At 36.7% G+C, this 13,857-nt stretch overlaps 1 protein-coding gene across 2 annotated transcripts in view; it reads right to left on the bottom strand.

Annotated features, from left to right (window-relative positions):
* Positions 1-462: 462 nt before the first annotated feature.
* ACE2 (angiotensin converting enzyme 2) overlaps positions 463-13,857 on the bottom strand; it is a 32,611-nt gene continuing 19,216 nt past the window's right edge. Inside the window, exons 9-19 of one of the 2 annotated variants that reach the window (XM_087938269.1) lie at positions 12,899-13,125; positions 12,354-12,498; positions 9,413-9,511; positions 8,950-9,072; positions 7,847-8,019; positions 7,586-7,644; positions 6,201-6,301; positions 4,868-4,984; positions 3,734-3,928; positions 3,315-3,437; positions 463-585 (exon numbers count right to left, since the gene is read on the bottom strand). In XM_087938269.1, coding sequence (XP_087794395.1) covers positions 3,326-3,437; positions 3,734-3,928; positions 4,868-4,984; positions 6,201-6,301; positions 7,586-7,644; positions 7,847-8,019; positions 8,950-9,072; positions 9,413-9,511; positions 12,354-12,498; positions 12,899-13,125 — 1,351 coding nt within the window. In that variant the 3' untranslated portion in view covers positions 463-585; positions 3,315-3,325. Of the gene's footprint in view, positions 586-3,199; positions 3,438-3,733; positions 3,929-4,867; positions 4,985-6,200; positions 6,302-7,585; positions 7,645-7,846; positions 8,020-8,949; positions 9,073-9,412; positions 9,512-12,353; positions 12,499-12,898; positions 13,126-13,857 lie in introns of those variants that run through there. The other variant, XM_026714269.2, reaches the window with a different exon arrangement.

Below are 13,857 nucleotides of genomic sequence, written 5' to 3'. Positions count from 1 at the left end.
GGAGGAGAGGTAGGCGCGAGGCGGCGAGCTTCCCGCAAAATTTGGCCGGAAAATAAACCATGATAAAAAAAATGTGATGAAAAAACCGTGATAAAAAATAAATAATTTTTAATAAATAATTAATAATAAAAACATCTCACTAACTTCATTTCCAAATAAATTTAATATGTTAACTATGTTTTCTATGGTTTTTTTGGATGATCAGGTATTGTTACTGTTATTTTATTTTATGTGCGGCCCAAACCAAATTTTCATCTTCTAATGTGGCCCAGGGAAGGTGAAAGGTTGGACACCCCTGGTTTAAATGATCTTCTATTAGGACTTAGTTTCTGTTTTTGAGCCAGGTTTCGCCTACTCTGTACTTGTGCCTTTTGTTTTCCCTACCTAGGTGTAAAACCTTGCTTTTCTCCACATTAAATTTCATGTTGTTGAATAGGGCCCATTGTTCAAGTCTGTCAAGATCCTGAACTTGTCTTTTGTCTTTTTGCCAGCTTAGTGTCTTCTGCAAATTTGATGAGTTCCCTTCTATTCCTTCATCTAAATAATTTATCTTGATGTTGAAAAGTACCGGACAATTTGAATTTGCTAACAAACCAGGCAGATGGTTAGCATATAATTTAAGGAAAAAAAGAGAAAAGACAATAATTGAAAAAAATTATGATGGTAATAATATAATAACAGACAATGAACTCATGAAAAAGGCATTTCATAATTTTTACTCAAATTTGTATAAAAGACAGGATTTATTTATTTATTTATTTATTTATCTGTTAAAAATAGATAAATACCTTCTAAAACAACAGTTGCCTGAATTATCACGAATCCAGAGACAATTTATGAATGATCCAATAAGTGTTTTTGAGATATCAGAAGCTATTACAAAAATGAGACCAAGCACCATTGATCTTAGTGCTGCAAAATTAAATGTGTGTACTTGTTCATTGTAATGTGAGGCTACCAATTCAATGGACACACATTTAATTTCACAGCAACTAAGACCACTGGCCGTACAGGCACAAAGATAGCCAGAGAAATGATTGAAGCCTGGGAAATGGGCCTGTTGTCAGTTAACAGGAGTGCTGAATTACCACCAGCCTATCAAATACTTAGGAGCTGAGGGCTTGGCAGCACAAGGAATTGACGGCCAATAGCCCGCACTGATCAGCCAATAGGAAGGCACCACATAAACATGACTCACAGAATAGCCCAAAGCACATAGCCTAGTAGAGAAATTCCCTAAAGATGGTCTCCAGTATGAGTAAATAAACTTGGAAGAATAAGTCTCTGGTCCCAGTGACCACCCTCAATTCAATTTCACATCATTATCCTGGGACACTTATATTTGCCCTCCTTCGTGAATTTCCTATCACCAATATTTGCCTTTTTTTTCCCTAGGGAAGTTTGGGAAGCTATTCTTTCTGTCACAGGAATGTGGGTTTTGTCTCCTTTCTAGAAACTATTGATGGATGCTCTTTTGTGGGTGCCTGCATATTTTCTTCCAGGGGGAAGCTATGAAAACAATTGTTCAGTTCCAGGGGGGCTTCATTGGATACTAGAATAAATAATAGAGATTTTGCTCTTGGTTGCTGTTTTCTGTTAAAAGTGACATCTTTCCATTGGTCTTCCTCTTTAGATATATATACAGGATCATTTTGGGGGGAAGCTGTTTGTTCCTTTTTGCAATTAATTTGGGTATATCAGTTTTCTTCTTTTTGATCATATATGGAGTCCCTATTGTGTTTAAGTTTGGTGTAGTCTTCTTTTTTAAATTGTGGATTCTTACTTTGTTCATTGAGTTTCAAAGTGGCTAGAGTTGCTCCTAGACCCTTTATTTTTCTTCTAGTAATTCATACAATTTACATTTGATCAGGGATGGGATTAAGCTGGTTCGGGCTGGTTCAGGAGAATCGGATGTTAATTTTACACCCAGTTCAGTGAACTGGTAGTTTCAAAGACCAGCTGGCCCAGCCCCACCCGCCCCGCCCCTCACAGGAGTCCCCATGCGCCTGATTCTGGCTCCAAGGTAAGTTCAGGGAAGCTTGCTAGGCCCAAAACGGGCACAGGGGTGCAGTTTCCCCCCGTTTTGGCTCTCCTGAGGCTCCAGGAGGCTTCCTAGGCCAAAACAGGGCATGGGGAGTGGAAAGGAAGGAAGGAAGGAAGGAAGGAAGGAAGGAAGGAAGGAAGGAAGGAAGGAAGGAAGGAAGGAAGGAAGGAAGGAAGGAGAGAAAGAAAAATAAGAAAGAGGGAGGGAGGGAAGGGAGAAAGAAAGGGAAAGAAGGAAGGGAGAAAGAAGGAAGAGGGAGGGGAGAAAGAAAGAAAGAAAGAAAGAAAGAAAGAAAGAAAGAAAGAAAGAAAGAAAGAAAGAAAGAAAGAAAGAAAGAAAGAAAGAAAGAAAAAAGAAAGAAAGAAAGAAAGAAAGAGAGAGAGAGAGAGGGGGAGGGAGGGAGGGAAGGGGCTAAAGAAAGAAAGGGAGGGAAGGAAGGAAGAGGGAAAGGAAGGGAAAGTGAATGAGATATTGATGGACAGATGGATAGAGGGAGGGAGGGTGAGAAAAAGGAGAGGAAGGAAGGACCACAAACCCTGACACTAGACGCAGCTTCAGAGGATGCTTTGAAACAGCACAGCAATCCAGGGCTGGAAGGTACCTCAGAGGACATCTAGTCCAACCCGCTGCTCCAAGAGCATTGTTAAACTGAGTTTCTCTCTTTTGACCCACCCAGTCACATGACCACCCAGCCATGCCCACCGAGCCACGCCAGCAGAACCGGTTGTTAAAAAAATTGAATCCCACTCCTGCATTTGATACATGTATAGTATTTCTGTGGGGAGAAGCTCAAACATATGATATATTTTGTAAGTCGCTATAATGTCAATCTCTATGCCCATGATTTTTTTTGTTAAAAATTGAAAATTTCTAAAAAATTATTTTCCCTGTTGCAAAGTGTCAGTTTACAATAGTTTATAAAAATTCTTGACCCTTAAAAAAAATCATCGCTATCTTCCCTGTTCTAAATATCTGTCTCCCTTTCCATGATTTTTTATTTTTCATATTTTCATAGGAAGTATATTCTTGAAAAAAAACCCTTATCAACTGTTTTGAGCCAGAAATGGCAACCCACAACTGCTTAGTTAATTTTTTTTAAGAAGTGGCAGGGGAGAAGATTAACTGAGTTATATGAATTCATCTGTGCTCCACATATCCATTTCTGGTTTACCAAGCCTTTATTTTTAGCATTATCTATATTAATGTGTCCCTTTGTATGTTAGTGTGTTGGCCACAAACATGCAAAGATATGTAGGGCAAATCCATTTACTTGGTTAGCTTTTAGAAAGTTGTTGTGGCAGCTTCATCAAGTTGAAATGTTGAATTGCTTTGTCCACAATCTTCATGAATGGCAGCAGTTTCAATTGAGTTAGTTTTTGCTGCCTGCTTTTTCCTGTAAAAAGAATACATTGATTAGTATTTAGCTATTTAAAAACTACAACATGTGCACAGAAAACACAGTGTTTTTCTAGTAAAATTCTGCTTAATATCAGTCTTGACGAGCAATTGAGACATGTTAGGTATTGGTTAAAAGTATCAGTGTGATACATGAACTGAGAAAGAAGCTGGCTGAGGAATTCTGACAGTTGAAGTCCACCTACCTTAAAATTCACAAGATTGAGAAACATGTCATATATTGTACAAAATGAACCTTGATTTAAGATTACAGCATCCATAAATAGCACTTACTTTTTTCGATCTTTCTGTCCAATAATGAGCAAGGTGATGATTCCAATCACTACAAGACCAATCACAACTCCAAATGCTACAAGCCACACCGTTATGGGTGATTCATAAGGTGGTGCCAATGTTGGTAAGAGGCCAACAAATTCCAAAGTTTGATCAGTCAGTTTGAAAGCTTCATTGATACGGTCCCGAGATAGACTGTAAATGAAGTTGAAAATTTTCTTTAAAATATTTCCAGGCATTCTACCAAAGTGTATTGCAATTGTAAAGTGACCCTGCAGTGATACGCACAAGTATTAGGCGCTTGTCCCTCCCTTCCTTCCTTCCTTCCTTCCTTCCTTCCTTCCTTCCTTCCTTCCTTCCTTCCTTCCTTCCTTCCTCCCTCCCTCCCTCCCTCTCTCCCTCCCTTCCTTCTCTCTCTCTCGGAATTTCTGCTGTTTAGTTTGGCCTTTTTCATTTTATCAGGAAATAAAAAGTTATACATTCACTATTTATGGAGACCCCATTGACAATTCTCAGCTTTCCTGATACTGTAGTATATTTAAATGTTTTTAGACTTTTAAACTACTCTAAAGTGGTAAAAGACATATTCTTATTTTGTTTGCCTTGCAATTCAGTTTTTATTTTTCAGTCTTATGTTGCATTCATTATAATTTATTTACCTAAATTTATATGTGATTGCAGTCTGACAGTTCAATACAATGTGAACATACTTTGATTTATCTATTTACTCTGTTGAATTTCACTCTGAAAAAAATCATGTGTTGTATGTTGTATATGAGCTCATTATCCATATTCCAATGATGTTGATCAACTTATTAACATCAATATTATGTGGTTTTCTCATTCTGAACTTGATAATATACACAAAGCAAGATAATTTAATGTTGCCTGTACGGCAATTTTTCCAACAACTCATCCATTCTTTACTCTACGTTCCTGCATTAAAAAAGTTGTTGTATTTTGACTTATGACTTCATGAAAACAACATAGAAGTAGTTTACTACCATGATGTTCTTCTGGGATGTTTTTTGAATTAACAATCTTAAGTTTATAGTCCTGATATTCCCTAAAGATCTCCCATCCAAGTACAAATCACCCTGACCCTATTGATTTGGTTGAAGTCCAAAGTTTCACCTGATTGCTTCTTCCACTTCAGATTTAGGAACCAATTCTGAAATATTGTTTGGCATGCTGACTGTAAAATAAAAGGAGATCCTCAGTGTCGTATCACTCACGTGGACATTATCTGTTCTGGTGGGAGAGAAAATTGCATTCATTAGAAATAGTCAGGCTTAGAACTATCCATGTTAATATTTGATCCAAATTACTGTATATGCCAACAAAGGGATCCCTCCCTTCTATTGTCATTGGAAGATGTGTATTGACTACATAATAAATGTTTATATATATACAAAAAACTGGGAAATGAGCTCAAATAATAAAAAAGTACACATTTAATCTTCTTATGAAATATCCAGTTTGAATCAAAATAAATGGACACCAATAACTAAAAATAACTTAATATTCTTTACATAGAGAATAAGAATTTTTCCTCCAGGATCAAATTATTTGACTCTATACTTCTGGCAGCCTTACACAAATGATTAGAAAGGATAAAGCAACATCTTGTCTCAGTCACACATATTTTCATATCAGATATTTCCCTCTATTATCTTTTTAGCCATCTCTATATTTTATTTTCTTAACAATATGTTCCACTTTTCTCCTTTTCCTTTTCTTGTTTCTCCTTTCCTCTTTTTCCATTCCTCAATTGAGCCATATGAAACATTCTAGGAGGATAGAAAATAGAGTTCAGCTGGTATTGTGGGCAAAGTGAAGTTACCTTTTTCTCTCCTGTTTTCAAATGGAAATAGAATTTCTATAATTAATAATGTAATTAATTAATTAAGTCTTTAAAATTAAAATTAATCCCATCTATTACACTATTCCATAAATTATTTAAGCTAAGAGAGAGAGGGATCTTCCTATGCTTAATATGTCTTCATCATCTTTTTTATTACTAGTTGTTATGATTAGTATTATAATCATATAAGGTATAGGGTAATGCTATATCTGTTGTTACAGATATCTGTTAATTTTTGCCATGGATATTTTTATTATTAAATATATATTATGGAAGTTTTAATTATAGACTGTTACTGTAAACTATTGTGTTTCTCCCCTGGATTAATGTAGTCTAAAATATGTGAAACACACACACAAACACTACACACACACATAAAACACACACACAAACACTGTACACACACACACACATCTAGATGTAATCACAGATCAATGGTCTCTTCAAGGGAAGAAAAACAAAACGAAAGTCATGTCAGTGAAACTGAAGGGCACCCCACTATAAATGGAGTGTTATTTTGTTTGATTTCCATTTGCAGACACCACTGTCATGAAATAGTAAAAAAGTAATCCCCTTTGAAAATAAAAGGAGGAATATACTTACTGAAACGGCACCGTTTTATTCTTGACTTCTAAAAAGTACTTCTGCATGGCATAGGCGATGGTTGATTTAAATAAATACATTTCACTCTCATCCCAGTTGTACTGTAAATTCAAGATGACAATTACATTGGGCAGCTGCATGTTTAGATATAACACCTTCAAATTACCTTCACCTTTCTGGAAACATCTCTGTATACATGATTTCATCTATGTAACTGAACACACAGTTGAATTCAGATACAATGTTAGGATCTCTATAAATATAGAGTCAGCCTCCAAACTATCCTCAAGTTACAGGGATTCCTACTTTCTCCACCTCCTCCACCCCATGCAAGTGAATGAAGTTTTCACCATTTAATCAGAAAAAGTTTTCTTTATAAAAAAATAATAATAGGAGGAAGATAAAATAGCTGTCTTGAATAATGGAAAGACTGTTATAAAAAGCATAGAATTGTTCAGTTATTCTTTGTTGTTTCTGAGGGTAGAACCCCACCCCCCAAAATCAAAGGATGGTTATTTTTAAGATGGAAACCTGTTGAATTAAGGAGGAATTTCCTGACTGTAAGAACTATTAAACATTGAAACAGCCTGCCTCTTGGGGTCATGGCTGACTGGAATTTGAATTAAAAACAACTTTTTAAAAAAGTGGTGTTGTTCCAGAGCATCAATTTAGATGTCTTTGTTATGTTGGCCAGAAAAGAAAAAAATGTCTCAAACGTCAGTAAAAATAGTGTGTTGTATGAAAGCTCAAAATTTTACAAAGGGATTTCCAGTTGCATTGATCTTTTACACAATGTTCACTGAAATTCAAGCTTTTAGAATTAGAATTAGAATACTTTATTGGCCAAGTGTGATTGGACACACAAAGAATTTGTCTTGGTGTAAATACTCTCAGTATACATAAAAGAAAAGATACATTCGCCAAGAGTCAAGAATCATTAGTTACAACACTTAATGATAGTCATAGGGTGCAGTAAGCAATTAAATCATACTAGGAAACAGTCAATATAAATCGTAAGGATACAAGCGACAAAGTTACAGTCACAAGTTGGAGGGGATGGGTGATAAGGATTGATGAAAAGATTAATAGTAATAGTAATGCAGACTTTTTAAATAGTTGGACAGTGTTGAGGGAATTATTTGTTTAGCAGAGTGATGACTTTTGGGAAAAAAACTGTTCTTGTGTCTAGTTGTTCTGGTGTGCAGTTTTCCACATTTTTTCTATTTTCCATGACTCTTCCATCCCCCCGCTCACCCATCATACCATTATTGCTTGCCTAAAGGTAAGAATTATCTTCTATCTTCATAGGATTGCACAGTGATCTATTTTCATTTTACTTAAAATAAATCCCAAATAATGAAATTAACCTGACATCATGTACTCACTGCATCATCACCCAGAGCTGTTTTCAAACTGATCCTCACTTTGATGGCATCCTTAGAATCTAGATTTAAACAGAGAGAAAAATAAATAACTTAAAATTAATAATGTATACTTCAAAATATTCTTATTTACAATTCAAATTGCTACTGAAATTTTGTTTTGTTTTTTCACTTCTTTCTCTGCAATGGTCAATGAGCAGCATCAATAGACAAGGATGCCCCCACCCACTCCAAAAAAGAGGGACATATTACAACAAAACCTACATGGTGTCCAATTTACATTCCAACCAACATTTTCATTGCTGTTGGCTTTTTCCAGCCACTTGAGTAAGGGATCAAAGTACTGACAAAATGGTTTTGCATCCATCGTTTGGGTTCCTGTAATACTTTCTAAAGCTTTTGTCCAAGGCTGGGAACTACCCAAAGCAAGCATATCCCTGTATTAAAAAAAGAAATATGAAATTTTGATCACTTGTTAAGAGTAGACAAGGTGTACTAAATTCAAGAAGAGTTACTCTGTGAATTGTAATCAGCATCAGCAAAGACTGTGGCAAATGTCTCAAATGAACAGGATAATAGAATTTATCTGTTACAGTTAAACACGGCCCAGTTTTTCATGCCTGTGCATGCCTGATGCTAGAGTGAAGAGCAATCTCTTCGAAACCCAGAAAACTCTTAAAAGTATACAACAAAATACAGAACAGAACTTCCTAGAGGTGGGCTTCACATGATTTAACAACCAGTTCACATAGTGCAGAACAGAAAATGTGAGCATGTGTATACGTGCGCGCAGCTTCAAACACATGGTGATTTTATGTGCACGGCTTCCAGCACACCTTCTCGGGCAGCCACAGTAAATAGAGCAGGTGAGGTGTGGAAATCAGCTGGCCTGCGTGGGCAGGGCGAGTGAGCCAGAGAGTGAGATATCTAGGACGGAATAGCGCTGGGGGTGGGCCCAACCGGTGATTGGAACTACCGGTAGGGGTGAACCGGTCTGAACCGGCAGCAGCCTACCTCTGGAACTTCCTCTGTGCAATTGCTGTTATAACATCAGTTTTCAGGTAATATGACATATCTCTAAAATTCATAAGAACTATATAAAGTCACCTGGATTATTGAGAGATTCCTTTAGATTTTAGATTCATGTGGATGTTAGCATTTGCTTTTCCTCCATCCAGAATTTAAACCTATAATAGCACGTTTGTAACTTGAAATTGACAGGGACAAGAGAGGCTTAATTTTCATTTTACTATCTTTTAAAGCAAATGTAGACTAACATTACTTGCAGTGATATCTTGATCACACACTAAAAAATTATTTCACTATAGCCATTCAAATGATACCCTGTGAAGCAAGTTCTTGCTTACTTCAAAATGCGTCCAGCATTTTTAGAATTAGAAATGTCACATTTATAAAGTTCCTCTGTGTGACCAGCAGCTTTGCAAAGTGCCTCTTGAAATTGGAACTGGTAAATGGTCCTTGTATAATATCTAGAAAAGGGAAAGGGAGAAAACCAATTTACTGATTACAGTAAGAATATCAACATTTGTCTGAAATTGGGCAGCTATAGAAATTAAATAAATACAATATTTTATAAAATTATTTTTATAGAAATAATTTCATTATATTAAAATTCTGATCACATTAAGTTATTTCATTCAGCCTGTTTTCCACATGTCACCATCATTTTTGCCACTATTTTGTCAAAAGAGAGCTAGCTGTGCAAAGTTTTAAAGTGGTGCTTCAATTTGAGAAATTCAAAAATAGATTGTAATTCTTTTTAACAAAAATAGTAAAAAGAAAAAAGAAAGTAAGAGTTTCAAGTTAAACCTTATGAAAGAGTAGTCATTGGCAACATGAAATAGAGCAGCAGGGTCACAATATTCCTCGTTGTGAGGCAATGGTTCCACAACCCCAACTATCTCTCGCCTGCATAAAAGAGAAATGGTTCCATCAGAATTTGAGAAGGAAAGAAGATTTAAAGTTAGGCACTTTGTTGCATTAAAAATTCAACTGTTAAAAATATGTAAAATTTATGTATTATAAAAGCATTTGCCCCAGTTTCACACATACATTGACTAAATCCCTCCTATAAAAGAAAGAGCACTGTCCTCAAGGCAGGCATCTCAAGTATATTTACCTTTCTGATAATATAATATAATAGCCTGAATCAGAACCTTGTTTTGTATAACCCACATTAGGGACAAGTGCAACGGAACTTGAATTAAGCTTAAATGTTGGGCTTAGAATAAAGGGTTCTTTCAGTGTTCCTAACTCTGCTTTCCTTCTGTCATTTTTTACTTCCACCTTTCTATAAGTTAAAATGGAAATGGAGTAGAGTAGATAAAGTGATGGCTACCTGAGATGGGGAAATAACTGAGGCTGGCATATTATTGAGTTTTCAAACTATTGCAGTAATCCTTCTTTCAGAAAAGATGCAGCATCTCATCCATTAGGATCAGCTCAGCCACCTGTTTGTTGCTGGGATGACCCTTCTGTCAGCTGCTCATCTTCGCTTTCTCCAAGCTCACTAGCAACTCCTATAACCAGGGGTGAGGGGGCATCTGAAAGGGGAAGCATACTGGGGGTGTGAAAGAATGCTATGGGAAAGTGGGGGATATGGATACTAACAGGAATCAGAGGTGCCAAACCAAGCCATCTGCTGAGCTTCATGGACACTTGCCCTGGGAAAGGAACTTACAGTGCTTGAGGCACTGAGTTCCTAAAACTTTTGGAACAAGACCTGATTGGACTGGTTTTGGCGGGGGGAGGATTTGGGGCACTGGAGATTGCTTTCAATATATGATTTTCATGTGGTTTTTCCTCAGAACTTGCCTCAACAACGCTGCATTCAGCATCTCTAGTAAAAGTATCTTTTCTGTAAAACTTATGGAGTCAAGGGTCGTTCTTTCCTAGGAAGAAGCAGGAGCCAGTCCGACACCTTCTTTTTTAACTCTCCAAGCACAAGAGGAGATATGCCGATGTGACATCACCAGAAACCACAGAATGCCCCTTTTTATAATACTTTCCTTATTTCCAATACATTTCTATGACTGCACATTTCACTAAACATGACTCTGGAGTCTGGATGGTGTACCACCAACAGTTAAAACAATATCACAACAATTAAAAATCTCTAAAAATAAAAAATAAAGATGAGGTCAGTAGAGTAAATAAAAAGTTTGTGGGAGAACACCCATCTAAACATAACACAATTATTTCACAGGCTCCCTGTGGGGATCCCCAATATGCTAGAAGAACCAGATTTTCAGGCCTTCCAAAATGCTAATAGAGATTAGGCTAACCTCGCATGGGGGAGGGTGGTAATAAAATGGGTAGATATGATCAGGAAGTGGCAGTTCACCAAATAACTTGGATCCATGATATACAGAACTTTGAAGGTCAAAACTAGCATACAGGTGGCAGCTAGTACCATTTATGAAACAGAGGTATAACGTGTCAACCAAGAAGCACACATAACTGTCCATGCAGTCATATTCTGCACTGGCTGAAGCTTTCACATAATCCTCAAGGGCAGCTCCATGCAGACTGCATTGCAAAATGCATTCTGGAAGTGATCAGGTCATGAAAGACTTTGGGCTGAGCCTCATCATCCAGAAAAGGGAACAACTGATTCACAACATGAAGTTGTACAAAGGCCTCCCTCTGAGTAACTAGAAAGCTGATCAGGAATCATGAGCCTAGAAGGCCTGTCTGATGTCCCCATCTGGAGTAGAGCCACCATAACAGAGCCAAAGATGGTAAAATCCCAGTTTCCCAGTTCCAGAAAGCCCCAAAACCCAAGCCACTTGTCAGTCTTGCCAGGGTTCAGTTGAAGTCTGTTGTTCTGCATTCAGACTCCTACAGTTTCCAAACTCTGGGACAAAAAAATCAATGGCATCATTTAATGCTCCAGGGTTGGAGGTGTATATTTAATATTATCAACATACTGATGATACCCCCCCACTCATGGTGACAGCTAACATTAAATGAGAGTAGAGAGAGTACCAAGCCTTGTGACATCCCATATAGTAGGGGCTGCAGGTAGTATTTCTGACTCCTATTTAACATTGGTCCATTCTCATAGGAAGGAAAAGAATAACATGTTCTATGGTATCAAAGGCAGCCAAGAAATAAAGGAGAGCAAGGACAGATGAATTACCCAAGTCCCACTCCAGCCAGAAAATCATCCAAAAGTATGACCAATGGTGTTTTCACTCCATTTCTAGGCCTGAATCCTGATTGAAATGAATTCAAATATTCCACTTCATCCAGGGTCCATTGAAGCTGCTGTGCAACCACCTTCTCCACAACCTTTCATCAGAAAGGGAAGTTAAATACTGGATGAAATTGTTCACTGTGGTGGGATCAGTGATAGCTTCTTGAGGAGAAGGCAGACCAAAGCCTCAAGGAGTGGCCAGAACAACCCCAACTCTCAAAGATAATTGACAGAGTCAAACAAAGACTCAATATATCTATTTTACCCCTAAAACAGTGTTTTAGAGCTATCATCATGAGATATTTGAGACCTCAGATCATATCTGATTGGTTTTCTATCCCTTTTTTATTGTTCCCTATAATAAGGGCATTCTGTCAGGAGAGCATGTTTTGACAAATGTACCATAAACCTGATAATGAAATAGAGAATAAATGAACTTTCAATAAGCTCCATTTCCATCACTCTTTACTAATAATAAATATTTACTGAGCTAAAAAATATCAGCATTCCAAAGATTTTTCATACTTTTCTCTACTTAAGTCTTTTACTTACTTCATTTCCCACCATTTCTTCATCCATTGATCTTTGGGGATTTGCTCAGCAAATACCATCCATCGCCATTTCTCTAGCATGTAAGTGAAAGGCATTGTTCCAACAATAGTGAGGGCCTGTCTGAGCAGAAAATTGATATCCGTTTCTGGAAAAGAACAAAATTGATTGAAAGGATTAAATAGAAATTCTGTGTTGTTGAAATTACAATCCTAAAAATAAAAATTGGTATCATACAAAGTAATTGTTCACAAAGTTCCTACTATCCCTTATACCTGAAAGAAGGAGCTTTATATGAAAAGCAATCTTTCATATTTTCTTAAGATTCTACATTTAAATTTTTTTGTTAAAGAAGACAAAATAATAATAATTTGGTAGAAGCTAGCTAGTTTTTTTTTTTTCAAATAACTCCCAAAAGAAGCAATGCTAACTTCTCCATCTGCTCTTTCATCTTCACCAATTTCTATTAGCACTCTGTACAATAATATTTTTTTTACAATGATAGTTCTTAAACTGGTAATACTTGGCAGCATGCTCTGCCATCTCACCTGCATCTTCTTGAAAAGTAGGTTCTAGTAAGCCAAGGGATTGCAGATACTTTGGAGTGGCTGCAGAAAGTGACATGATCTCCCCAACAGCTTCATGGAATCCTTCATTGGCCCCATTTCTCAGCAGGAAAGGTTGATTAGCATAGGCCATGTCATATTCAATATGCCCCATCTCATGATGTGCTGTCAAGAAGTCCTCCATATTTATTTTCGTGCACATCTTAATCCTGCCAATGAATACAATTTAGGCAGATATTATAACATGATAGTTTGAGTGGCACCTTGACATAGTTGTTAAAAATAATGTGGTCTTTTATGCACTTAGCTTACATTTCTAAATTGACCGTATACCCAACTTATGAGGAAAGTGGATTTCTGGTTTAACTCAGGTGGAAAGTGGATTTCTGATAATTGAGGTAATTCAGGAATTACCATGGTAAATAAAAATAAAATATCATTCCTTCGTTCTTATTATAATAGTAACCCAGAGAAGATAACGGAACAGACAGTCAATCATCAATTTATAGGGATTCACCCTCTTATTTGCAACTGTGTTCAGATCATCATTCAGATATAATTAGATATATAAATTTACAAACTGGAGCAGAGTAACAGTTTACATATCAGATGGCTTAACATTTAATGAACAAATTGTAGATGTGAAATATTTACCTCATCTATATTCTCAGTAGTGTTTTGGTATATACAGTACTGATATCAGAGGTGGTATTCAGCAGGTTCTGACCAGTTCTGGAGAACCGGTAGTAGAAATTTTGAGTAGTTCAGAAAACCGGCAAATGCCACCTCTGACTGGTATTATTATTACAGTATTCTTCCTCTGCCATGCCCACCAAGCCATGCCCACAGAACTGGTGGTAAAAAAATAAATTAATTTCACCACTGACTGATATGTTGATTTTATAATGCAATTGGTTTTATTGCTAAATATATCCAGATTA

Source organism: Pseudonaja textilis, chromosome 8, assembly GCF_049901715.1.
Source record: "Pseudonaja textilis isolate UNSWEBS1 chromosome 8, rPseTex1.2, whole genome shotgun sequence".
Taxonomy (NCBI): Eukaryota; Metazoa; Chordata; class Lepidosauria; order Squamata; family Elapidae; genus Pseudonaja; species Pseudonaja textilis.
Note: the sequence above shows the minus strand (reverse complement) of the source record. Positions and strands in the feature narration are given on the sequence as shown.